Source organism: Pipistrellus hanaki, assembly GCF_964339955.1.
Source record: "Pipistrellus hanaki genome assembly, chromosome: 13".
NCBI classification, from domain to species: domain Eukaryota; kingdom Metazoa; phylum Chordata; class Mammalia; order Chiroptera; family Vespertilionidae; genus Pipistrellus; species Pipistrellus hanaki.
Window position 1 is genome coordinate 47,962,705 of NC_140515.1, and position 26,067 is coordinate 47,988,771.

The 26,067-nt window shown below is 38.7% G+C and overlaps 1 protein-coding gene across 1 annotated transcript in view; it reads right to left on the bottom strand.

Moving 5' to 3' along the window:
• The window catches only part of GADL1 (glutamate decarboxylase like 1), a 104,714-nt gene that overhangs the window by 53,165 nt on the left and 25,482 nt on the right, over positions 1-26,067 (bottom strand). Inside the window, exons 9-10 of the mRNA XM_084902491.1 lie at positions 24,290-24,354; positions 23,709-23,790 (exon numbers count right to left, since the gene is read on the bottom strand). Of these exons, the coding sequence (XP_084758617.1) occupies positions 23,709-23,790; positions 24,290-24,354 (147 nt within the window). The remainder of the gene's footprint in view (positions 1-23,708; positions 23,791-24,289; positions 24,355-26,067) is intronic.

A 26,067-nucleotide genomic window follows, 5' to 3' on the forward strand; every position in this document is an offset into this window, starting at 1 on the left:
TCACTGACCTCCCTTTTTTAATGGGATGGGGTCACAGAAACAGATCACATTGATAGAATGCATTAAAGCTATCAAAAGGAATCTTAGAGCAATAGGAAGAATTATCCATGGTCTTTATCCTCCAAGTGGAGCTAATCCTGCTCTTGTTTACATTATCATACTTGATAACCTTCTTAGATGTTGTGGGTCTTTATAAGTCTCAGCATGGTTTGTATGGAAGAAACAAAAAGCAGAATAAGACATGAGATTGGGCAGGACCATACACTAGGTGGGCTGAAGGCTAAGGAGCCATCAAATGACCAGGTGTAACTTGCCTAGTTGTCTTCAGTTTCCTTATTCACACAAGAAAATGGATATGTTGAGTGACTGCTGAGTTGTGAGAATAAAGTAAGCAAATGACAATAATGCCAGTGTTATTTTCCCCCAAAGGAAACAAATCATACTGAGCCACGGAAAAGGTCAATGTATTTGGCTGAGTCATGAATAGCCTTAAAAGGAAGAAAGGAAGGAAGGAAGGAAGGAAGGAAGGAAGGAAGGAAGGAAGGAAGGAAGGAAGGAAGGAAGGGAGGAAGGGAAAGGAAGGGAGGAAAGGAGGGAGGCAGGGAGGGAGGGAGGGAGGGAGGGAGGAAGGAAGGAAGGAAGGAAGGAAGGAAGGAAGGAAGGAAGGAAGGAAGGAAGGGAAAAGAAGAGAGGAAAGGAAGGAGGGAGGGAGGGAGGGAAGAAGGGGAAATGTCCAAAGTTCATTAGCTTTGGGGATTTTTTTGTACCTTTACTTTTCCTTTCTTTTTCTCTTTAATCAGCCAGGCTTCAACTTTCTGGACCTCTCCTCACAGTGTTTCTGCATTGCGCCCTTCTTAAATTCATCTGTAATCCAAAGCATGTGTCCTTTCATTTGTGGGTTGTTTGGACATGCTCATTTTTCCGATGGCATTTTTTGACCAGTCTTTTTAGTATTTATTGATTTCATTCATTTCCTTATGTTTTAGTTTTTTCATTCTCTGTTGGAGTGGAAAATTGTTAAAACCATCTGGTGCTATATCCAGCTTGACAGGAAGATTATTTTTTGAGGAAGGGCCACAGCTTTTCTTTGAACTCTCCACCACATCCAAGGCAAATGCCTTCTCCCTGCCATAGGAAAGGATGCTTTCAGACACATCGTGGGTCATGATGCTTCAGTGTCTGCAGAAGGTTCGCATCCTGACTTGACAGGCTTCCATTACCAGTTCTGAATCATTTTTTTTAAAAATTTTTTTATTTTGTCAATTGATTCATCTTTCTTTCCTATTCCATTCTAGCATTTCCTAGTCATTGGTATCACCTACAGGTCAACTTCTGCCATGCCTTCAATTTATTCTATAATTCTCACTCCCCTCCTTTCCCTCATCACTTGTATGTCCTAGAAGATGCCATGGATAGAAGTTTGCTGATATTTAAGGTGCTTTAATTTCTGAAGAATTGCTGAACAATCTGCCCTGCTCTCTCCTGCCATGTGGTGACACATTTGAGCTTGCTGTCCTGCCATTTCAATGAACTCCCTTTGTAAAGTTCACCCCGGCCTCCCTTGTCTCAAAATAATGCCCCATTAGCCCTCTTTGCAAACTTGCTCAACGGAAACAGAAACTACCTGATTCTGTTTCCAGGAAGTTTCTGGGTGCTGTGGGCTAGGTTTCCAGCTAAAAAGAAAAAAATACACAAGACGTGATTTCCTCTCCTGCTTCATTCGGTTCTTTTAATACACAGGATTCTGTGAAGTATGTTCCTTGAGGAAATATCATTTTACTCCTGGTGTTTTGAAAAGGAGGTTTAACATGATATATAACTTGTATTTGTCTTCCCCTTTGGGCTGCAAGTTATTTATTTACTTTCTATTCCTAAGTTGCTTTTCACCGCTGAGTTCAGTCACTCCTTTCCTTAATGCATTTGAAGTATTTTTAAAATTACCATTTATCCACAGTGTGCATTGCTCCAAGTTAGCAAAGAAATCCTACAAGTCTGTACCCCGGGTCAACGTAGAAGTGGCACAAAGGGGCGCTGCATGAACTGCGGGCACAATCTTTAGGTCCCTCCCAGGTGAAGCCCCAGCTGAGGGAACTCAAGGCCTGGCAAGGCCACAGCCTCTCCGGCTCAATTCCCTTCTCCATTTGCCTCCCTACCTGCTCCTCCTCCTCCTAGTCACTCCACAGTCACATCATAGCAAAATGCCAGGAAGGAAGAGCAGCGCATGTACATCAACACAGACTACGAGTGGAGGGTTAGGAGGGGCGGGCCTATTTCAACGGTTTGGGGCAGGGGTGGGGAGTGGGGGGAGGAAGGACTGGGGCCAGTGAGACTAGCAACACTAGTTTTTTTTATTTTTAAAAAATATTTATTGTTGGAAGTATTACATATGTTGCCCTTTCCCCACCATTGACCTCTTCTGGCCTACACCGCCCTCCTCCCCAGGCCTCCACCACCCTAATGTCTGTGTCCATGAGTTGTGCATATGTACATACAAGTTCTTTGGTTGATCTCTCTCCACCCACCCACCTTCTTCTGCCTTCCCTTTGAGATTGGACAGTCTGTTCCATGCTTTCATGTCCCTGGATCTATTTTATTCATCAGTTTATTTTGTTCATTAGATTTCACCTATGAGTGAGACAATCTGATTGTCTTTCTCTGACTGGCTTATTTCGCTTAGCATAATACTCTCCACACACTAGCTTTTTTTTGATAGTGGTTTCCATGCTATTATCATACGAACTGCTAAGAAATCATAGGAGCTGAAGGTTTGGTATAATCTGTGAAAACAACTGACTATTCTGGGACAGTTGGACACTGAGAACTAATACGAAGGTCCCACTTCTACTTCCAGAAAGCATCCTGGAAGATTTCAGAAAATTTAGTTGAGTTCTAGGCCTACGAACCTGATAGGGATTTTCAGAGGACTAATAGAGTACTTCACTGCTAAACCTTAGAGCTTATATTTTCTTCTGAGGTATAAATCTTCCTTAAATACCCCTAACTAAGAGTTAGAGTGAACTGATTTGAAAACAAGAAAACTGAGCTATTAGATAATTTTAAGAAATGCAACTGGATAAGTCTAAGCAGTGATGTACTTACAGGAGAGAGGAAAGTTGGGCTCAGTGTGTGAGAGAAGTTGGAAGTGCTTCTATAAATAGGTAAGAAACATCTGATAGTGCGGAGATCACTGCACGCCCTGCAAGCATTTAAAAATAGTGCATATTGCAACTGGGCTTCTCTCTTAGAACAGATGGAGATTTTCCGATTTTTCTCTAGGCAACTATCAACATAACATCCCTTCTCTGTTAAAGACGATCTAAAACTGTGTTTTTGCAACCTTCACTATAGCTCACAGTAAGCAATTATTTCTTTAACAGTGACAGTATCCCCCCTAATACACATGAAACAGAAACACAAGCTTAATGGAATAGTACCCATTTGTACTTGAATTGCATACCCATATTTTCTATTCCCTTCTATTCTGACTGTTCATTAAAAAATAAAATGAAAAGTTGTTATGACTTACAACTGACTGTACACTCAAGATCAATTAGCGTAGTGGTTCTTAACCATTAACAATATAAGAATTGTCTGAATATTTTAGAAAAAACACAACACACCAAATGCAGGGCCCTTTCAAGACAGAAAAAATCAGAATCCCTGATATGGGGTACGGGCAATCCTTGTAAAGCTTCTGAGGTAGTTCTAACATGCAGTGAGGATTGAAAACCACTGCTCTCTTACATTGAAAACTTCTGGTCAAGAGATTTCAGTCAGGCATTGCTTTCCTGTTGAAACTAGAGAACTCTGAAGTGCTGTGTTTTTACCTGAGCATATAAACCAAGGTGATTTTCTGACTTCTTTTTGTCCTATTAATGTCTGTTATAAAACGTTTGTGTGTGAATACAAATAAAAAATGACTTTTTTCTATGCACCTAAATAAAGAGAATATAGGTGGCATATAGATAATGTTAGCATTTTAATCATCTTTGAAACATGTCTACAGATTGTGGCATGAAAGATGTCTACAGATTGTGGCATCGATGTGATGAGCAAAATGACTCCTGCAGACCTAATCTATTCAACTGTTTAATTTTCTATGTTTTTGTGATACCGACTAAAGCATCATTTGTTTTTGGATATTTAGTCATATCAACAAGATATAAGTAAACTTTGCTCAACCAGCTTTGGTCAGGAGGAATTATAGTCTTTGCTCTTCCTGCATTACTTCCAACTCTGAGTTTCTGAAATTCTGTCACACTAAAACTCATGCACTGTGGGGGTGGGGAGGTTGGTTCACTCAGCCCAGCCTGCTCCCTACCACAGTCTGGGAGCCCTCAGGGGTGGGAGGCAACCTGGTGATCCGGGGAAGGTGACACTCCCATCACACCTCTGCTGCTGCCACTGCTGGCAGAGCAAGCCTTGGCCAGTCATAGTTACCAGAGCCTCAGGCAGCCTTGACAGGGTGTGGAAGTCATTTAGCATATTCCCTCCTTATTGAGATAGCATAAGGGTCAATTAACATATTCCCTCTTTATTAGATAGGACTAGAAGCCCATTGCAGGAAGATTCCTGCAAGAATAGGCCTTCCTTGGGCCTATTCCTACAAGAATAGAGCTTCCTGCAGCCAGAGCAAAGCAGAGAAGGGAATGAAGTCTGCCAAAGCGAGCTTTGCTCCCTTCTCTGCCACTTCGCTCCCTTCTGCAGTGCTTGCTTTGCGCCCTTCTGTAGCACTTGGTTTCCTTCTATGCTGTCTTCAGTCTTCACTCCGTGCTTGCATATACAAATTAACCACCATCTCTGTTGTGTTAATTTGCATACTCGCTCCTGATTGGCTGGTGGGTGTAGCAGAGGGATGGTCAATTTGCATGTTTCTCTTTTATTAGTGTAGATGACATATATGTAAATATATGTTTACCGCCTACTTTGTACCCGGGGATTTAAGGCAGCTTACAAATATAGAATACAGTAGGGTTAGGATAGAAAGGGTAAAGTGGGGGAAGTGAAGAAGAAGGCAGGAGAGATGAGGAGGGTGGGAAAGATGAGGAAAAGAAAATAAGGAGGAAGAGGAGGAAAAAGCATGAGATTAAAACAAAGAGAAAATACAGTGAAGCCTGGAGTATATCTGTGCCCAAATAGCACGCTGGAAGGAGGGTGGAAGAGGGCAGATGACTTGCCAGTTTCTCAGCACACCTGGTAATGCATACACAGCAAAGGCATCCAGTGGCTATTTGCTGCTCTGAGCATTTACTGTATAACTGTCAACTACATCCCTTCCCCTCATCATATCACTATTTATTTCACCTGTAAAATGAAGATAATGACACTGCAGGCGACCCACCTCCTGTGGAGAAGTATTTGTGGCACAATATTTAAGTGAATTTCTGGAAAAAATTTTTATTAACATAGAACATATTTCTTCAGTCTGGATGGCTTAGTTGCAGCTCTTCAAATACATGGACAGACATAAGGCAATGGTGTCTATGGTGTCTTTCAAATTGCACAAAACAGACACAGAGCAAGTGTCCGAGGCTAGAAGAGTGATTCTACACCAGGGGCACAATATTTAACACAATCAATCTATGTCTCCAGCTTATTGTGATGCTGTTAACAAGGGCCTGATTTCTTTTCAAATAGAATTTTACACATTCAGCAGCAAGGCCGCTGGCCTACATTTCTTGGAGTCAGAGCATCCTCTAGAGGTCTGGCCTCTGAGGCCTGGAGTGTAGCAAAGAGATTGATTTTATACAGGGGGGAAAATGCTATGCAGGAAGGCAATTTCTGAACACAAGTTCATTGCTCTTCTTTGTATAAATCCTTTTAAAGAGTTGCTGGAAATTGTTGCTATTACTGTAACCATGGGGAATTCTACTTAAAACTGGCCTTAAATAACAATTCAAAATGAATCAGGAAGTACTTGGTAAAAATCCTCTGAATAGAGCACAAGGTGTAGTGGACAAAAACATTTTTTTCAATGACTCCTAATAACATTCAGAAATGTACTAAAATGACAAGGAATTTTTTTGCTGTACAAGTGGACATTTGTCCAGACAGAGGGATCTGTGCCACTTGCATGTGGCTCACTCAATTTGGACACAAAAAGGCAAAACTCATTCATCAAGTGCCCACTCCATGGTTGGCACTGCACAGCACCCTTTTGAACATTGTATCATTTAATGCCATAGTAGTTCTTCAGAATAGAAAGCGTCTCCTTTTTGCAGATAAAATAATTGAAGTTTAGAAAAGTTAAGCAACATGTCAAAGTCACACAGGGCAGGCATAAGCAGAATCATAATTTGAACATAAGTTCTGCTGGGCTTCTAAGTCCATAGGTGTATTTACCCTCTGAGAAATCATACTTTCTCCTAGGATTTACTAGTTAAACTGTGGTCCCAATGACTGGGGAAGGCATAGTCCTCCCCTCTAGGTAATTCTAAAATACAAACGAGTGAACAATTTCTATAAAGGGCCAGATAGTAAATATTTTCAGCTTTGAAATTTATACAATCTGTGACACAATTACTCAACTCTGTGGTTGTAGCATGAAAGCAGCCATATAGGATACTTAAGTGAACTGGCATGGCTGTGTTCCAATAAAACCTTATTTACAAAAACAGGTACAAAGCTGGATTTAGCCCAAGGGCCAAACTTTGCAGACCTCTGTTCTGAGACATATCTATGAGACAACTATTTCCAAATCTGTAGAGATAGGAAAAGCTAAACATTTACCCAAAGGCTCCAACTCATTGGCTTCCATTTTTATTAAGGCAAGTGTTTAATTCTTTTAGCTTCTAAAAGAGAACACCTAATGTAAAAAATAAAGTTGTCATGGTTTATTTTCCTTTTTAGTTTTGAGAAAATATTTATATATTGACTTCAGAGAGGAATGGAGAGGGAGAGAGATAAAAACATCAATGATGAGAGAGAATCATTGATTGGCTTGCCTCCTACATGCCCTCCTATTGGGGATCGAGCCCACAACCCAGGCATGTACTCTTGACCGGAAGTGAACCTGGGACCTTTCAGTCCACAGGCCGAAGCTCAATCCCTGAACCAAACAAGCCAGGGCAGTTTTAACAAATTCTTTATGCAATTTCCATGGAGAATGACATTTGATGATCAGACTCATCTGGTTACAGTTTCTAACTTCTTTTCTTCCCCCAATACCACAGGAAGAAGAAAAAAAGTATTCTGTGAGGAAACAAGTTAAATCTGAGTTCACTTCCTGTTTTATTTTAAGGTTGTATTTTGTCATTTGCAATGGATCTTTGCTAAAATAATGTGGCAGGAAAGGATGTGAATTTCAAACTGGAAACTCATTATATGCAAATAGCCAACAGAACCTACTCGTGGTCAAAGAGCAAGAAAGGAGGAAAGGAGGGAGGGAAGGAAGACAGAAAGGCTGTCCGGTGCGTTAGAAGAGGAGGGGTGAACTGACTTCTAGGATTCTCTGGCTCAGCTGGTTTCTAGATATGAGAACTATGTTTTTCAAACCAAACTCCTGTTTGTTGAACTGCAAAGTCCTGAAGGGGACATTGGACCAGGTGTATTTACAACAACCTTAACTGCAAATCCTGGGAGAGAGTGACTACAACTACAGAATCTCTGTACACCCCTGAGCAGTAAGAGAAGAAGTCAATGAGAAAAAACCCACTGGCAAGATCTGTGGATCAAACTGAGTTACAAGGAGATTTATAGGCCAGCTCAATTCTCTGTAGAAAAGAGAATTAGCAAAATAATTAGCAATAGAATTTCGCTTTGAAATGGTTCTATGAGGATTGATCACTCAAATTTTATCTTTCTAGATCAACATTTCCCATACATCACTGGGACTGTGAAATGCAACGTTTTATTTAGTTAGGATATGAGTCTGCTCCATTTCTTGTCATCTGGATTTAGGAAGATAGGAGGTCTGTGATTAAAAGCCTGGATTGTGGAGTGTGCCAATTACTAGCTTTGTAGCGTTGGACATGTTACTTATGACTTCTATAGTCAGTTTCCTCATCTGTACAGTGGGCAGAGTAAAAGTCCTGACCTCATTGATCTGTCCATCACACTTGCCAAGGCCTATATTGTACATGAGAAGAGTTAAGAAGCTTTTAGTCCAATAGAGATGATGGGATGATGGTGTGAATACAGAGGACTTGGTGGTATATGCTGAATAAGTGCTTGGATAGAAGAGACCTCTAAATAAAGCAGCCAGGAAAGCAGGAAGACACCTCACTTCCCTAGAGAAAAGTTGATGCTTAAGCAGAGTTTTCTGAGAGAAAAAGTAGGACTTGGGTAGGCAAAGAAGAGAGTGTCTAGCTTTCCACCAAGAGGGAACAATCTGTCTAGAGGAAAATGAATGTACATGTGATGTCTGGAGCCCTCAATATGCAACCAGACATTGCTTCCTACCCCATCTCCCAGCACAGCCCCATCTCAATTTCTATTTAGCACATACATCATGGGGTGAAGGCTTCACTCCTACTCTTATCATTACCCTACCACAAATATAGTCCTCAAGCCTAACATTGCTCAGTGTACTCTCTAAAAGACACCCGTGGGCTATGTAGACATCCACAGGGACCTAAAATGAACCATCAATATCTTCTTTCTCCCCTACCTTACAAAATCCATGAAGTTGGTACAATAATGAGGGACAAAATGTCTTCTCTGTGATCTCATCTAGCCTGGCAACGATGAATGCCTTTTTTTTTTTTTTGTTCTAAATAATTATTATAAACTAGAGGCCTGGTGCATGAAATTTGTACACCAGAGTGGGGTGTCCCTCAGTCTGGCCTGCACCCTCTCGCAATCTGGGACACCTCGAGTAGGGTCTCTAGGCCTGGCAGTGATCAGGGCCTAGCAGGGCTTTCCTTCCCCCCAGCTGCAAGTGGCTGGCCCCACCCCGCCACTGCCACTGCTTGCCATCTATGTGGCCCGCCACCCCCCCCCCCATCCCCTGCCACCAGTCGTCTCCCTCTGCGGGAGATAGGCATGGGTGCGATTGCTTGGCTGATCTGGGCCTCCCTCTGCAGGGCGATTGCTGGCCCACCCTGCATACCTGCTGCAGCACTGCTGGCTGGATAGCATGGGCCTCCCTCTTTGGGGTGATCCATCGAGGAGTCCCCTCACCAATCACCCTGCAGAGGGTAGGCTAGGCCTCCCTCTGAGGGGTGATGGCAGGCCTCCCCTTCCCCTCCCTTCCCCCGCCCGACCAATCTCACTGCACCTGCCTTGGCTGGCCTGGTGTCAGTGCATGTCATACCATGGTTGTCCAGAAGGTCATCCAGATGGTCATTCTGCTGTTCAGCCTTTTGGTCAGTTTGCATATTATGCTTTTATTATTGTAGATTATTGAATTTAAGTGCAAACCTTCCTCAAGAATGCCTAGAGTAACAGACACATTGGGGATGGGGGTGTGGGGGTGTGGGGGGATGAAATCCCCACAGAGAGAAAGATAAACTCCATGGGCTCACATTAATTCATTGTTAAACTGTAAAGCCAAGATCAGACTGTAGAGTACACTTAAGATTCCTGGCTCCAGGAATTCACAACCAATGATGGGTGAGTCATTTCCTCAATTACAATCTTTTTAAATCACATGTGTCAAACACAAGGCCCACGGGCCAAATCCAGCCTGCCAGGCCTTGCAATGTGGCCCGCACCGCGCTGTCATCACTGCACTCTGCTGTCAGTTTATGACATTGTCAGTTTATGACTGTTCAGTAAACCATTTGGCCCGCAATTTAGGCTGGATTTTAGATTTTGGCACCTTCTCTGATTGAGTTCGACACCCCTATTTTAAATTAAGGAGATATTTCAAGAATTCCATTCCCTTGGATATTTTCCTCCTGGAATTCTATTGAACCCTTTAAGTGAATGGGCTCCTATAACTTTTAAGAATTGGAATATAAACCCTATTAGAATAACTAACCCTGTAATGCTTGCTGTGGCTATCTCACAGGCACGGAACAATCTTTTCCCTGTTATGCATAAATCCCTGATCCTCACTAGCTCTTAAGAAAAGCCATGTATTTCATTGCATTTCACTACAACTCTGGCAAATTGGGTATTGAAGTTGCACAAAGATTCTGACAGCACTCTAAATGAATGCACCGGTGTTTCTGTAACTGGATGTCGAGGGTTTAATCTGCGTGATGGCGCTGTCTAAAACTGGTAATAAAACAGAGGAATAATATGTCAAGATAAGGTCCCAAGGATGTATAATAGTGACACGTGCTGCCCATGACAAGGGCATAATGAAATGTACTGGGAAGAGAATAGCCTTATAAAAAAAAAGAAGCTATGAGCTTCTTTCTTATTACTCCTGGAGCTAGAGAGGTGGAAGATACAATCCATGTGCCTGCTGTTTTAGTTCCTGCACCAGCTTTGAATCTCAGCAATCTCCTGGTAGTTGTCACAGCTGAAGATGGCAGATGTTTGCTGCAGACACAAATTAGGCTCACAAGGACTCCTTACTTCTCATTCACAGAGATGGTAACATTACACTACTCTCCTACCCTATTCCCCTGGTCCCAGTTTATTGGACCAGAGGTGGAGAAGACTAGGAATTTGGGATTAACACTGAAGGATAATAATTTAGCTTGTGCTGGTCACTTGCACAAAGATGTAAACATCACACTGCAAAGTGCCATATTTTACCTGACACAGACCTAAAAACAAATACAATTATATTGCTGAAACCGGTTTGGCTCAGTGGATAGAGTGTCAGCCTGCAGACTGAAAGGTCCCAGGTTCAATTCCAGTCAAGGGCATGTACCTTGGTTGTGGGTACAACCCCAGTAGGGGGTGTGCAAGAGGCAGCTGATCAATGTTTCTAACTCTATTCCTCTCTCTTCCTCTCTGTAAAAAATTAATAAAATATATTTTAAAAAAACAAATACAATTATATCATTGTATATAATTCAAGATGACACTTCATTCTTCTGTAACAAAAATTTTCTGATTTGGAGCTACATTATTTCTAATGCAAAAATCTAACCTGGTCATTTCTAGAAAAAAAAAAAACCTCAAATTGAGTGGTCTTTCAGATCATTCAGACATCAATCATATTTCCTCAGAGTTTTCTTCCTCTTGCTCTTCATTTAACATTATTAGGGCATTCACAAATGCCACTGAGGAGAATTGCCAGATAAAATACAAAACATCCTATTACATTTGAATTACATAACCATTTATAAAACAAAAATTTTAGTATATCCTACCCAACATTTGGGATATACTAAAATATTATACATTGTTTATCAGAAATTCGAATTTAACTGAGCATCCTTTATTTTTATGTGTTAAATCTGCCATCCCTCTGCTGAAGTTCGGGTGTGAACATCTGCTTCTCCAGGGTGTTCACTGCTCTCCTTGTGCTGACCACCTGCTCTAACCCTAGCTCATCTCTGGATGGTCTTTCCATCTCCCTGCTCACACCTGAAGACCGGCTACAGACTCTGGGTGACATGTCATATGAATCTAGCTTCTTGTCGCTCCTATTTCCAGGCTGTCTTGTGTCTTCTTTTCAGTCACTTTTGGATGATCTCCCTGCCAGCCACTCTGAAGCCTGCAGGAAAACTGGAGGCTAATTTCAGAAACTCCGATGCCTAGATATAACTCCTTTGCCATACATTTAATTTTTTATTTACCATGATAACATGAGAGGTAGGGGACGAGAAAGTCTTTCCAACACTCTGAGTTTCACCAAAACTTGAACCAAAAGACAAGGAAAACCTGTATGACCTATACTTTTAGGGAAGTTCTATTCTTTCTTGACACCCTTGGGTGTGCATATTCATATTTTTAAATATATATATATTTTAATGATTTCAGAGAAGAAGGGAGAGCTAGAGAAAAACATCAATGATGATAATCACTGATTGGCTGCCTCCTGCACGCCCCCTACTGGGGATTGAGCCCACAACTTGGGCATGTACCCTGACTGGGACTCAAACCATGACTTCCTGGTTCATAGGTCAAGGCTCAACCACTGAGCCACATTCAAACTTAACACTTCATTCATCTTCAAACACTTTCTCCCCTTCCCAATTCTACTGACTGTTTTCCTAGGAAAAAAAGCAAAATAAAAATGGATTCTGGATGGTAAGATATCCTTTCTAGAGTCACTGTTGTGTTTAAAAGGCAAAAATTTGTTACTCTTGATCTCTGGTTTCATTCTGATCATTATCTGACTACAGTTAAACAAACCAGAATGCCATAATATATCTTAAGTACTTGGCAGGTTAAAATAAATAAATCATTCTTGGCTCAAAACAGTAAATCAAAACTGTTATTATAGATTAATTGGAAAATAGCTTAAATGAGAACACTCCAAAACAAAACTTAAGAAGTTGAGTCAAAAATACACTCAATGTAAAATAGCATTCTTTTTAGGTCACATTCATATAACTTTTATTATAGTACATTATTAAAATTATTCTATTTCATTATTAGATGTTGCTACTTTTTATATTACCTAATTTAAAATTAAATGCTATTATATGTATGTATGTGTAAGAAAAAAGATAATATTATATATATATATATATATATATATATATATATATATATATGTAGTTCAGTAGTATGTACAGTTTCTGGCATCCACTGGTGGTCTTGGAATGTATCCCCATGGAAAAGGGAAACTACTGTATTTCCATTTTTTTTCTCTTTTTAGGTTCTGTGTTTTTATTGATTTTTTTTTTTTTTAGTGAGAGGAAAGGAGAGGGATAGAGAGATAGAGAGAAACATTATGGATTGATTGGCAGCCTCCTGCATGCCCCCCACTGGGGATGGAGCCCTGGAGCGTGTGCCCCATGGGGAATTGAACCTTGACCTCCTGGGTCCTGGTTGAATGCTCACCCACTGAGCCACACCCAGCCAAGCTTCCTTTCAGTTTCTAAAAGAAGCTTTTAAGTCAATGACAGCAATCAGCAAGAGTAATTTGCAAATCCTGCCCTTTATTAAAATTCACTGTTACTTTCAGAGTTAGAGCACATTCTTACAGAACAAAATATAAAGAAAGCAGGAGAAAAAGAATAGCATTTAAATAAATTTAATAAAGATATCAATTGAAAAGTAAATGCAAGAAGCAATTCCTAAGAAGATAAGATAAACATAATCAAGAAAAATAGAAAAATATTTTAAATTAACATTTTAGGTAAAGATATAAGATAAAAATGAGAAAAAAAACAATAAGGGGATGGAATATATTCTTCTAATATATTTGAAAATCTCCAATAAAATATATTAAATATTTGAGAAATTAAGTGATCAAAACTGACTCAAGGAAATGCTTAGTAGTTTAAAAATTATAGGAAAAAAATGAAAAGTTGATTATGGAATTATCTCCTTCAAAATTTCTGACTAAGAGTTTTATGATTGATTTTTCTGGGCATTTCTAAAAACTGATGATCTTTATGCTATAGTAATTACTCCAAAGTGAAAAAGATCTTTTAAAACTGGCACTCAAAATACAATCCAATCACAATAAAACATACCACACACACACACACACACACACACACACACACAAGCACGCAAGTGGATGTGCACATACAGAGGGTAGTTCAATCACATGCATACAGAGGCAAAAATCTAAATACACAAGTCCATCAATATATTAAAGCAATTTGTTGCAATAAAATGAGGCTAATCAGTAATGTAGAAAAATCTATTAACACATTTAACTTCATTCAAGAAGTAAAATGATTATATAATAAAACAAATACGTTAAAATTCAATACTCATTCCTAGATAATTTCTCAAGAGGATTTATAAAGAATGTGTATCATAAGGCAACTTTAATAAACTCACAAAGAAGACAGAAGTGCCTTTTAGTTACTATAAATCCAGTGCATGCACCCGTGGGGTCCCTCAGCCTGGCCTGAAGGGATTGGGCAGAAACCAGCTCTCTGACATCCCCCTGGTGCGTGTCATAGCTATTGGTTGGAAGGTTGAATGGTTGGCCGATCACTTATGCTTATATATATATATATATATATATATATATATATATATATATATACACTAGAGGCCTGATGCACGAAATTTGTGCAAGGGGCTCAGCCTTCGTGGCCCGGGCGGCCCCGTGGTCCCTGCCCACTGGACATTCCAGAAGGTCGTTCCAGAAAGTTGTTCTGCTGTCCAGTCTAATTAGCATTTTAGCTCTTTATTATATAGGATATATTATTATGGAATATATTTTTGAAAATTCTATCAGGGTATTATATTTGCAAGTGATAAGAAGCTGAGATATTAACAAGAAAACAAAATTACAGTTATATATTGATATGATTATGTATTTAGAAAATGCAAGAGAATAACTTTAAATCTCTCAGAATTTATACAAAATCCAATAAGTAACTTTACTTCAGTTTTCAAAGTACTCCTAAAGGTAATTTTCAAATAAAATATTCAGTGAGCCATAAAAAATTGTAAGGCTACATAGGAATCACAAACACAAAAAATAACAGGGATAGCACCAGAGAGAATCCAGATATTACAGTAAGCAGAGGCAGATTATAAATCTATTTTAGAAGGTTCATGGAGATAAAAGCTGATCTTAAAAATGTCAGCAGGAGCTTAAAGACTTGGGTATTATTAAAGTGGAAAGACATGATAAAGAACAGAAGAGAGGCTATTAACATCCGACTAGACACAGCTAAAGAGAGAAATCAGGAATTTTAAAATAGATCATGAAAAGTATCCACAATGAAGTAAGGAAAGACATACAAGTAAAGTAAGAGACAGACAAAATAGTGAGTAGCTTTAATATACATTTAACTGGACTGTCATAAAAAAGAAAGGACGCAGAGTCAATAATTGAATGATAGTTTTTAAAACTTGTGAAACATAACAATTCACAGATCCAAGAAGCCCAATGAAGTCAACATAAGGTAAATTAAGCAAAATCCATAAGGAATGTCTGAAAATCTTAAAAGAAGTCACATAAATGTCATTTTACCACCAAAGGAACGAGTTAAATAGCTAAATTTCTAACAACACCAACAGCCTCATCCCCTAAAATTATAAATGTTCTGAAAGAAAATTACTCACAGAATTTTGTCCCCATAAAAGTATAAAATAAAGATTTCTTTTAAACAAGCAAAGTTTAACAGCATTTGCCACCTTTTGATTCCCTATGAAATTCCTAAATATGGCCTTTAAGAAGAGGGAAAACTAAACTGGATGAAACCTCAGGGATATAGCAAGCAATAAAGACATGTACACAAAAATATTAACAGAAAAATTCTGTGAAAGTCCAAAGTTGAATTAACCCATCAACATAAGTGGATACACAAATTGTGATGTACTCATAGAATAACATGAAACAGTGGATATCAGATTGTGCCACAACATAAATGAATCTTATGGACATAAGGTAAGTTGGAGCAACAACAACAAAGCCAAATGGAAAAAATACAGTGTATGATTTGTGTATACAAATTTCAAACAGGCAAAAGTAAAAAATTATATGGTTTGACTGCAAACCATATAACTGCAAAGCAAAACTAAGAAGAAAAGCAAGGAAATCAGTATCAGGAAAGAGCACAGAAGCAATTTCTGGTTTCCTGCTCATTGGTTTACTCTGGGCGGCAATCACCTGATTATTCTTATTATGATAGTACATCAACATTTTCACCTAAATGTTATGCTTATTTTATGTTTTTCCTATGTTTCATAATAATCAATTGGGGGTAGGGGGGATGACCAATATCTTCCAAACTCCCAAGTAGCTTTAAAAATAAACCACCAGAGAACAGATGGAGCAGTTAAATAAAACTCCTTAGACTATGATTTACCATACACATCATGAGGGCCTAAAGGCAGGTATGTTCACTGTGAGAAAATAAGTGCAGATGTGTCTGTTATATAAGATACATGCACCTTCAATATGAAAAAATATGGTAACTATTGTACAGTTTTCATTTTTCTATTCAGTCCACAATTAATTACTTTATTAGATGCTAGTAACAATTTTTGTACAAATTAGGGTTTAAATACAACTATTAAAAGTCTATAGAAAATAAATATATATTTACCAACTCTGAATTATCTACAAAATTAGAATACTTCTCTCATTCACATAGATTTATATTGACATGTTGAGTTGCTATAGAAGAAAACCCAGAACAAAATTGACTTCTTGAAACTTTTTGGCCTTGAAACAACAAAACTAGAAAGTGTAATTAGGAGTGTTAGGTGTGTTTTAAAATATCTTTCTTGGAAAACAACAAAAATAACCACTAGACTTGTGCAAAGGCAAACACATGGAATATTTATTCCAAGAAGTTAAAAGGGTGTCAAGTGTCATAACAGAAAGTAGAAATGGAAGAGAAAGCCTTGTTGCAGTGAGTTAATCCTATATACCTAGTAATAAAAGCCTAATACGCTAAGTGTCTGGTTATCTGGTTGTCGGTTTAACCAATCAAAGCATAATATGCTAATGATATTCTAAGACTGCTCAACCTCTTGCTATGACATGCACTAACTACCAGGGGACAGACAGTTGACTGGTTGATCAGTCACTATGATGTGCACTGACCACCCCTGGACAGACACTAGGACTAGTAGGTTAGCTTGCTGCTGGGGTCCAGCCAAATGGGACAGAGCGAGAAGGGCCAGACACACCCTAGAGCCTTCCCGAGGTCCCTCCCTGGCTGTTCAATCTCCTGCATCCATCCCTAGCTCCAATTGTGTACCAGTGGGGTCCCTCAGCCTGGTCTGTGCCCTCTCACAATCTGGGACCCCTTGGGGGATGTCGGAGAGCCAGTTTCAGCCTGATCCTGCAGGCCAGGCTGAGGAACCCCACTAGTGTATGAATTCATGCACCGGGCTTCTAGTAGTAAATTAAAAGGCAAAATAAAAATAAAAAAGGCAGATGCCTGGAATCCATTAAAAATGCTAAAATATTTCGGCCTACCCACTGAAGCAGGTGTAGCATGCTAATTATGGCATGAATTTTCCCATTAGCTTCATTCCAGGTTTCCTTTTATGCCCTTACCCTTATGTTTCTCATTTTTCTTAGATTTTTAACTTATATAATTTTCCCATTATTTTGAGGCCTTTTTCAGTTTTGTTACAAGAGAAAAGAGAAAATACTCAATCTGTAAATAGAATCCTATTTTTCAACTGCTAGTTTTTATCAAATTGGGGATGACAAAAGGACACAAAGGTAGAGTCTCATATTCTCCCCCCCCCACCCCCCCGCCTTTTTTGGGTCATTTTTTAGAAAATCTGAAGTCTTCTGTGATGATTGGCAGAGAAGCAAAGGTTGGAGTGAGTCCCATACTGAAATGGGATGGTTGCCATAAAGATTGAATTCTTTAAAAAAAAAAAAAAAAAAAAAAAAAATATATATATATATATATATATATATATATATATATATATACACTTTATTGATTTTTTACAGTTAGGAAGGTAGAGGGATAGAGAGTTAGAAACATTGATGAGAGAGAAACATCGATCAGCTGCCTCCTGCACACCTCCTACTAGGGATGTACTGGCAACCAAGGTATATGCCCTTGATCGGAATTGAACCCTGGACCCTTCAGTCTGCAGGCCAATGCTCCATCTATTGAGCCAAACCGGCCAGGGCAAGATTGAATTCTTTACCTAGAAAAATATTGTAGAGATTCACACACTCTCGGGGTTCTCCAGAAATAGATAGGAAGAAGATATTAAATCAAAACTGGGCAACATTCCAACTCATCTAAGTCAAACTGATTAAATAAATGTAGCTTAATCAGTAGGACCAGGTGGCAGTCACACAGAGGTTTGAAGAAACTTAGGGATGAAATTAGGAAACCACTAGCCAAAATGCTGTATCCAATAATATAAGCAGCCACCGAGAGCCAGTAAACATTCTGTTTATTAGAAAAGGTCAAGAGAGGACTAGGGATCCTTAAAAAAGCAAGTATCTCTTCCACTTGTCCAGTCTCCAATAAAGAACAGCATCATTAGACATTAAAACAAAAAATAACTCCCTAGAAGAAGGATAATACGGTTTCTGAAAAAGGAAAGCATGAGTCACTGATTTATTATTGGTCTCTGAGGCACAAAGATAAAAGGCCAAATGTTGGCCCAGTTTAAAGGATTTTTTTTTAAAAGTGCCAACATGAAATGAGAGATGTGAGGAGGCAATGGGTATATCAAACCATATGGATGAGACAAACAATTTCTATACCCCGAGAAAAGTTCTTGTTACCTATTAGGAGGAAAGGGTACTCTTTGAAACTTGGAAGAGAGCAGGTCTCGAATACAATGGAACTACTACTTCAGCTGCAGGTAAAGACTTTAAAACACATTATCATTTGATGGTTTTTGAAAAAGATACAAAGATCATTTCAGGAGACATTTTTATTGAGCATTAGTTGAGTGTTGAGCTCTGTCCTAAGTAGGTGGGTCTATAGCAATAAGACCCCTTCTGCCTTCCAGTAGCGCATGGTCTAATATATAGGTAACTATGAGAACCATGGACTAAGTCCTGCATTGGGACTTGTGCCCATTTATGCCAAGATGACAACTATTAATTGAAATCAAGTAGTATAATAACAATTATGCAAAATAACACACTCCTTGGAGCAAGGATCTAAAATAAAGTGCAAATCCCCTGTTAAATTTAATGACAATGGCAATAACAACAAATAAACACTAACCCCCATTTTTATTCTTTTGTTTGGTGGCAAAAGAAAGGCATAATGTATTTTGAACATGTGTAACTCCAACATTAATTATTGTATCTCTTTACTTCATGGAGAATGATAGCAGACCAAATAGGGCTGTTTGTTATAAGCAATAATACCATGTGGGTTTTCAAAAATGTAATGCATGCATTTTAACAATGGATATGCTCACATTTCCAAAAACCTCATGAAAATAAAATTAACTTTTGTCTATTATGATTTTAAAAAACAGGAATTAAAAATGAAAATGGCTATTTACTAACCATGAACTCGATCAGTTCTGCCAAGTTTATGCCATTCTCAACCTTGCTGAAAAGTCTAAAAAGAATTTTCTCAGCTCAAGCAAGAGCATTCAAGATAGGGAGAAAAATGTTGGCAGCATCAAGCACCAAAGATTGATGTCCCTTCTACAAGTCAAATGCTTCTTCTTTCTAATCAGTTTTAAACGCATACCTTCCCCCTATTTTTTGCTACATTAGTTAGGAAGCTGCCATTCCAGAGATGTTTATAATGTACGTGCATAGGGAGAGTATGAGTGTTCTCTGGCATGAAAGAAAAACAATGTTTTGATGATCAGATTGTTCAGTATTTTCAAACCATCTAATGGCACTTCTATTGGAACCCCATGAGGAAAAACAAGAGCAAAAAGAGAAATCCGAACAAAAGCCGATACAGTTTGTTCTAGTTTCTCCAATACATCTCTTTCCTCTTCCTTCTGTTTTGCGTGCACAATTTTTAAAACGGCATATAATAATTGTCATTTGCAATATCCAGTACCATTCTAAGTAGAAATCTAAGTGGGCTGAGAGATAGCAAGCACATTTTTCAGGGATGGTATTCCAGGGAAATTTCTCTGCCTTCTCCTGGGGGACCACATGGAGAGATGGTGTTCATCTCCCTTTTCTTCTTTCCTCTTTGCATTGCAGTGCCCACACCTAATATTGAATGAATTTCCTACTCTTCTTCCTGCTGCTCCTTCTCCTAAAGAAAAAGTGGGATTACATTCTGAGCCTTCTCTAGAAGGCATAAATGACTTGCCTATTAAATCAACAGAGCTAAATACCTCTGTGATGTCAAAGGGATCCCTGTAACTCTCTCTCTTTCTTTCTCTCTCTCTCTCTCTCTCTCTCTCTCTCTCTCTCTCTCTCTCTCTCTCTCTCATACACTCTGCTAGTGAAAAGTTAAGCCATTCCTAGGAGGAAATTCAGAAAACAAGTTATAAAACAGTATCATGAAAGATGATCAAAGCTTTCCTACTTCTAGGAGTTTATTCCAAGGAACAAATAACGGCTGTGCAAATAGCCTCAAAGATGGCAGTCAAATCCATAATGGCCAAAAATTAAAATAATCTAATTGGTCAATAATAAGGGGTGGTCAAGTTTACTATATCATATCAAAACAATAGAATACTGTGCAGATATTAAACATGTATACAATGCACATTGACATGGAACAATGCTCAATTTTGTTCAGTAGAAAAAGCATGTTAAAAGCAAAATATGTTATAGTATTTTTAGAGTAGGTAGGTGTACATGTATATATGCATAAGAAAATACATAAAATGCCATCTTCAGTTATTTATATTCTATATCTCTTTTTCTTCATCTTTCTCCATATATAAATTTTCTGATTTGCCTAAAATATACATGCATTACTTCTGAAGTAAACCTATAAAAATGGACATAATATTACAATTCATAGTATCAACAGTCTTTCTTTAAAAAAGCCACTTAAATTGGCTGCAGCTGATAAGTTAAACAGGGAGTCCCTGTGAATTAATACTGGATAATGGTAGGCACAAATGGAAAGGAATAATCTGTACTCAACAATAATCTGTCACCTGATTAGCATATTTCATGTTCTCTGTGAGGTTTTGTAAAACTGCAAATCCTTCTTATAAACACTAAAAATCAAGAAGCCAATCCTGAGATTTTTCTGCATCCATGCAACTGATTTTAAGGATATTTTATTTTAGATGAAAACATCAAAATTGTCATTGATCCCAAATTGCCATATAAATCCAGCATCTACAGTTGAAGTCAACCTGTTTAAAAATCACAGATTTTCCCCCCAAATCCCTGATCCCCCTTCCCATGATGCTTGAGGTTTAGCGATACAGCTCAGCATTGTTTCTAAAGCAGCCTTTTTCCTAATGCAGGAAATTAAAAACGCAAACACCCCACGCTAGTCAATCAGGAAAGCAGCATTGTAAATGTTAGGGCTTTGAGGATACAAATTAGGGAATTAGCTTTTTCCTTAACATAAGTATATTCACTAAGTAATTTGCTTTCTTTAACTGGAGTTATCCCCTTCCATTAACTGGAGAAATAAGTCCAAATTAAAATCACTGTTCATCAATTACTGCTGGGGGCATGCTCATGCCTGTGGAAGGGACCAGGCAATAAAGCTCATCCACTATAATTTTAATCACTGTTTAATCAGAGCTCTCAACAGGAATAATTTGGGGTGGAGGAGAAATTGGAAACTCTCAGTTATTGTTGGCATGAAGGCAGATATTGGCTGAGGACTTTTGATTTATTTACTCATTAATATTTTCAGCCAATTTTAACTTTTTCCCTTGTTCAATGAAAATGCGCTATGCACTGGAAAGAGAGTAGTGAATATAATGACATAGTTCCTATTGCATTCTAGGCATAGGGAAAGTTAATACATGAGAAGTCATAATTACAAATCATGGTGAGTACTTCATAGGAATGGAATAAGGTCGGAGAAAGAATAATGGGGAGATGCCAGATTACCTTGTGGAGTCCTGGAACCCTTAAGAAGGGACATTTAAGCTTTTGACTTATCAGAATAGTAATCAAGGAATCAAATGGGTATATTTTGTTCACTGTTTCCCCTATAATCCCATAGAGGAAACGGTGAGCAAAATATATTCACCACTCTCTTGACTATGGGAGTGTGTCCGTTTTATAAGCTCGGAATCAGCACAGTGGCTGGCCTACATAGGAAATCAGTTAGTGTTGGTAGAATGAATGAATAAGTGAATATGAAAGAGAACAACAGAGGCAGAAAATAGGTACAAAAGAGAAAGAAAACTGCGGACACAAAACTTTGCAAGCTGATTGTCATATCTCATATTTCATGGCTCAGCTCTCTATTCCAGTTCATTTGAAAATGGTCTTTCATCCAAAAAAGGCAACTTTTGAAAGTGCTCCATTCTTTACACAATAAGTACAATTTTTCTAACCTCTTAAATCTTGCCAAGTGAGTAAACATGGATATTATTGCTTTTATTGAGATCCAGGAATGAATTCTTTAAACACACACACACACACACACACACACACACACACAGTTCAATGTAACCTCTGTTATAGGGTTACATGACCTAGAAAATTTTAAATTGCTTCAAGTACATAAATGTAAATAAACTCTTATCTAAATCACTCAATTATCATTCAACAAGAAAAATGTATAAAAGCAAGAAAAGTATTTAAAAGAAAATACTTTTAAAAGTATTTAAAAGTATTTACACAAAATCTTTGGTGTAAAACAAGCATGTCAAACTCAAAGACTAACATGGGCCCAAAAAATGAGGCATATGGCCGATGAGTTTGACATGCTTGATCTAAAATTTCCACTCCTGAGAGCAGCACACCAACAGAAAAAGACATAGTTTTTGTCTTATATCTAGGGAAAACCTGGGTTTACTCCTAAACTCTTAAATCATGTCTTATATATGTAACTACAGAAAAGTTGAGTATGTTATTTTTTTTAATGTTTTTATTGATCAAGCCTGCAACCCAGGCATGGGCCCTGACTGGGAACCTCTTGGTTCATGGATTGATGCTCAACCACTGAGCCATACCAGCTGGGCATGTTAAGTATGTTGTTGTTTTTTTGTTGTTTTTTTGTTGTTGTTCATACATAATACAATAATCTTAAACTACCTTTCAGTTATAATATGCAGTCATCACTTTATAATTTAAAAACTTAAATGAAAAATATTTCAATGGAACTGAAGACAGTCCATGGTAGTCAGTCTAATAAAACATTAAGGAACGGATTCATGTTCCCGAGAGTGTCTCTGTCTACAGATACAGAAGCTGTTCTTGGTTTCCGATGGACATTCTGTTCGTGCATCAAAGCACAAAAAGCGCTGACATACGCATAACACAGTTTCTCCCTTTACAGAGAGACATAACTATCCATACAGGCAAGACAAGGTTTCACATTTTAAACATGGTTTCCATTTGAAATCCGATTCCTTACAAAGAGAACATGACTTGAGCATTGGCAAAGGGAGTCCCCTAGGAAGAAATGTAAACAGATGGCTGAGAAGGATCACCCACATGCTGCACACAGATCTTGAGGAGGCATTTCTAAGAATGAAGTGGCACTTCCCAGCCTGGGCCACTGCCCACCAGGATCCTTATTTAACCCACAGCGTTTATACCTCCAGCCAAGAAGAACCTCAGCCGCTCTTTGCCCACTTCCCTCCCAGGAATCCAGACTAGTTTTCATCTCTCCCCAAGATTCCCAAAAGAAGCTCAGGACCAACCGCTTGAGACAGATAATTCTCTAATAAATCAGTGTTCGATGATCAGCCCTGAACTAACATCTTCCCGTCGAAACGGGCTGTTAAGCCCCAGCTACGCATATTAAGCATTCAATTTAATGTATGACACACATCTGTTCCACTTTCTCGGCGAGCAGAAGTTTCAAGATAACTTAAATCCCAGACTTAATCAAGGAGAAAAAAAATTCTTGGCAGTGTTTAAAACTGATTTTTAAAATATAATCCAAATGAGAGCGAGAGAGACCATTTTGCTGTAACTAATGAGATTACATAATGCCTAAATCAAATCTGTAAAATTACCTGAGCAGAAGCACTGCCTCTTTGAACCGAGTCTATTTATCTTTCCCTTTGTTGTGCCAACCTTTACGGAAGACCTTTATCTAGACCTGGCCCAAAGCACCAAAATAAAAGCAAGAATAAATCTTCTGCAAACCCTGTAATTTAACCCCTCAGTGCCCAAAGGCCAGAAGAGAAAAACTCACAGATTTGTCCTTCACAAGGAGAGCACAGCACTGAATTCCTGCCATCAGCATCTTGTGGGGGTTCCAGGCCACAGAATCAGCTCTGTCATGTAAAACAAAGTCAAGGACAAGGTGGGGGCCCCCCATTAGTTTCTGCTGGAGGAAAGAATTCTACCGTCAGCAGCACACACATTCAGCATTCAGACCCAAGGTAGTGCTCAACAGGATTCCTTTTTTAAGTAGTCTAGTGCCGTGGTGGGCAAACTCATTCGTCAACAGAGCTAAGTATCAATAGTACAATGGTTGAAATTTATTTTGAGAGCCACATTTTTTAAACTTAAACTTCTAACGCCACTTCTTCAACATAGACTAGCCCAGGCCGTGGTATTTTGTGGAAGAGGCCAAAGAACCACATGTGGCTCGAGAGCCGCAGTTTGCCGACAATGGGTCTAGGGAATTTAGAATTTTGTTGTTGTTTTTTTCTTTGAATAAAGCAATTACTTTGTTTCTCTGTCTATTTTCAGAATGTCACATAAGTGGGCAAAATCCAAAGAGATTCCCATGCCTGGATCAAAGGAGCTATGTGTGGGAGCGGCATTTACCTGTGGATGCCCTGCAGAAGCCGGCGGTGCTTCCTTGACATCAGAGCGGAGCCACCCCAAGAAGCCTGTTGAGAAAAGTGTATAAAACCCATGTCATTTCAGTGTTATCTGTCTACCAGCCAACTGTCCCAGCAAACCCCCAGGGACAACCTCAACCTGCCTTGCTACTTGGTTTTAAGTCCATGTTAACCAACTTGTACTCCAAGAAAGATTGATTAGCTCCCCTTCCAAGGCAATCAGAGCCTCATCACGACAGAGGGCTCCCTATGGACCCTTAGGATGTACATTCACACATCTTATAAAGAAATTGGTATAGTAACCTGTTGAGCTGTGTGAGAACCAAAAGGTTTAAAAGACACAGTCTATATCAGTGGTTGGTAAACCGTGGCTCTCAAGCCACATGCAGCTCCTTGGCCCCTTGAGTGTTCTGACACCACTTCTTCAAAACAGAGTTACCCAGGTCTCCAAAAACTGACTTCTGCACATGGGCCACGAAGTTTCAATTGCACTGTACGTGTGCACCCATACGTGGTATTTTGTGGAAGAGCCCCACTCAAGGGGCCAAAGAGCCGCATGTGGCTCACGAGCCAGGGTTTGCCGACCACTGGTCTATACCTTCTCAAATCTTAGAATCTAAAATAGACAATAACCTTACAATACTAAGATTCTATCATACACAAGGTACCAATGCTGATAAGGAGTCAGGGACTAAGACCAGGCATTCTATCTAGTAAATGTGGCACATGCTTAACCAGGTGGATAGAAGGGAATATAGAAAGGAATTCATAGCCAACTAATCTCAGCTAGGAGGAAATGGATCCTATTATTGAAAAATTAGATATTTTCAGACAAATGGCTTTCAGATATATTTTCAAGTCAAAAACGTGAGAGAAAGGAAAAATCTGGGATTTAAGGAAGTTATTCATTGAAAAGGTAAACATGAGCAAAGGAGTGGAGAACTAAGAATAAGAAGATGAAAGAAAATCCCATAGTCAATAAGTCTAGAAAGGAGGGAGGAAGAATCTATATGAGGAATAAGAAAGGAAATTAATAAATTTTATTTTATTTTATTTTTTTAATATATTTTACTGATTTTTTACAGAGAGGAAAGGAGAGAGACAGAGAGCTAGAAACGTCAATGAGAGAGAAACATCGACCAGCTGCCTCTTGCACACCTGCTACCGGGGATGTGCCCGCAACCAAAGTACATGCCCTTGACCGGAATCGAACCTGGGACCCTTCAGTCTGCAGACCGATGCTCCACCACTGAGTCAAACCAGCTTCGGCAGAATTAATAAGTTTTAGTATATATGCAGGGCAACTCTTTCTGTTTGTTTGTTTGTTGTTGTTGTTGTTTTGGAAAAACCCAAAAGAATATCAGAATTACATTTTTTTAAAATACCAGTTTTTAATAATTTAAAGTATCTTTAAAATACTCTTTAGAAAATTTCCAACAGGTCAAAGAAATTAAGGTAACCTTCTTAATTTTCTACCTTTAAAATGAATAAACTCTGCATGATATAAAAAGGTAGAACAACTACATGCTTCTGTATGAAACTTTATCAACCGATTCAATGCCTGCAATATTAAAGAATGCATGAACACTGACTCTATGTTTGAGCTAATTTCTATAATAGGTCAGACAAACTGTTGTCAAATTTAATCTAGTGCTACAGGCATTCATACATGCAAAAAGAATAATTTGTGTGGCTTACATATTTCCTGTAAGAAGTGTTTCCTTCCAAAATTCAACCTTTCATTTTTAGAAAACCTAGAGA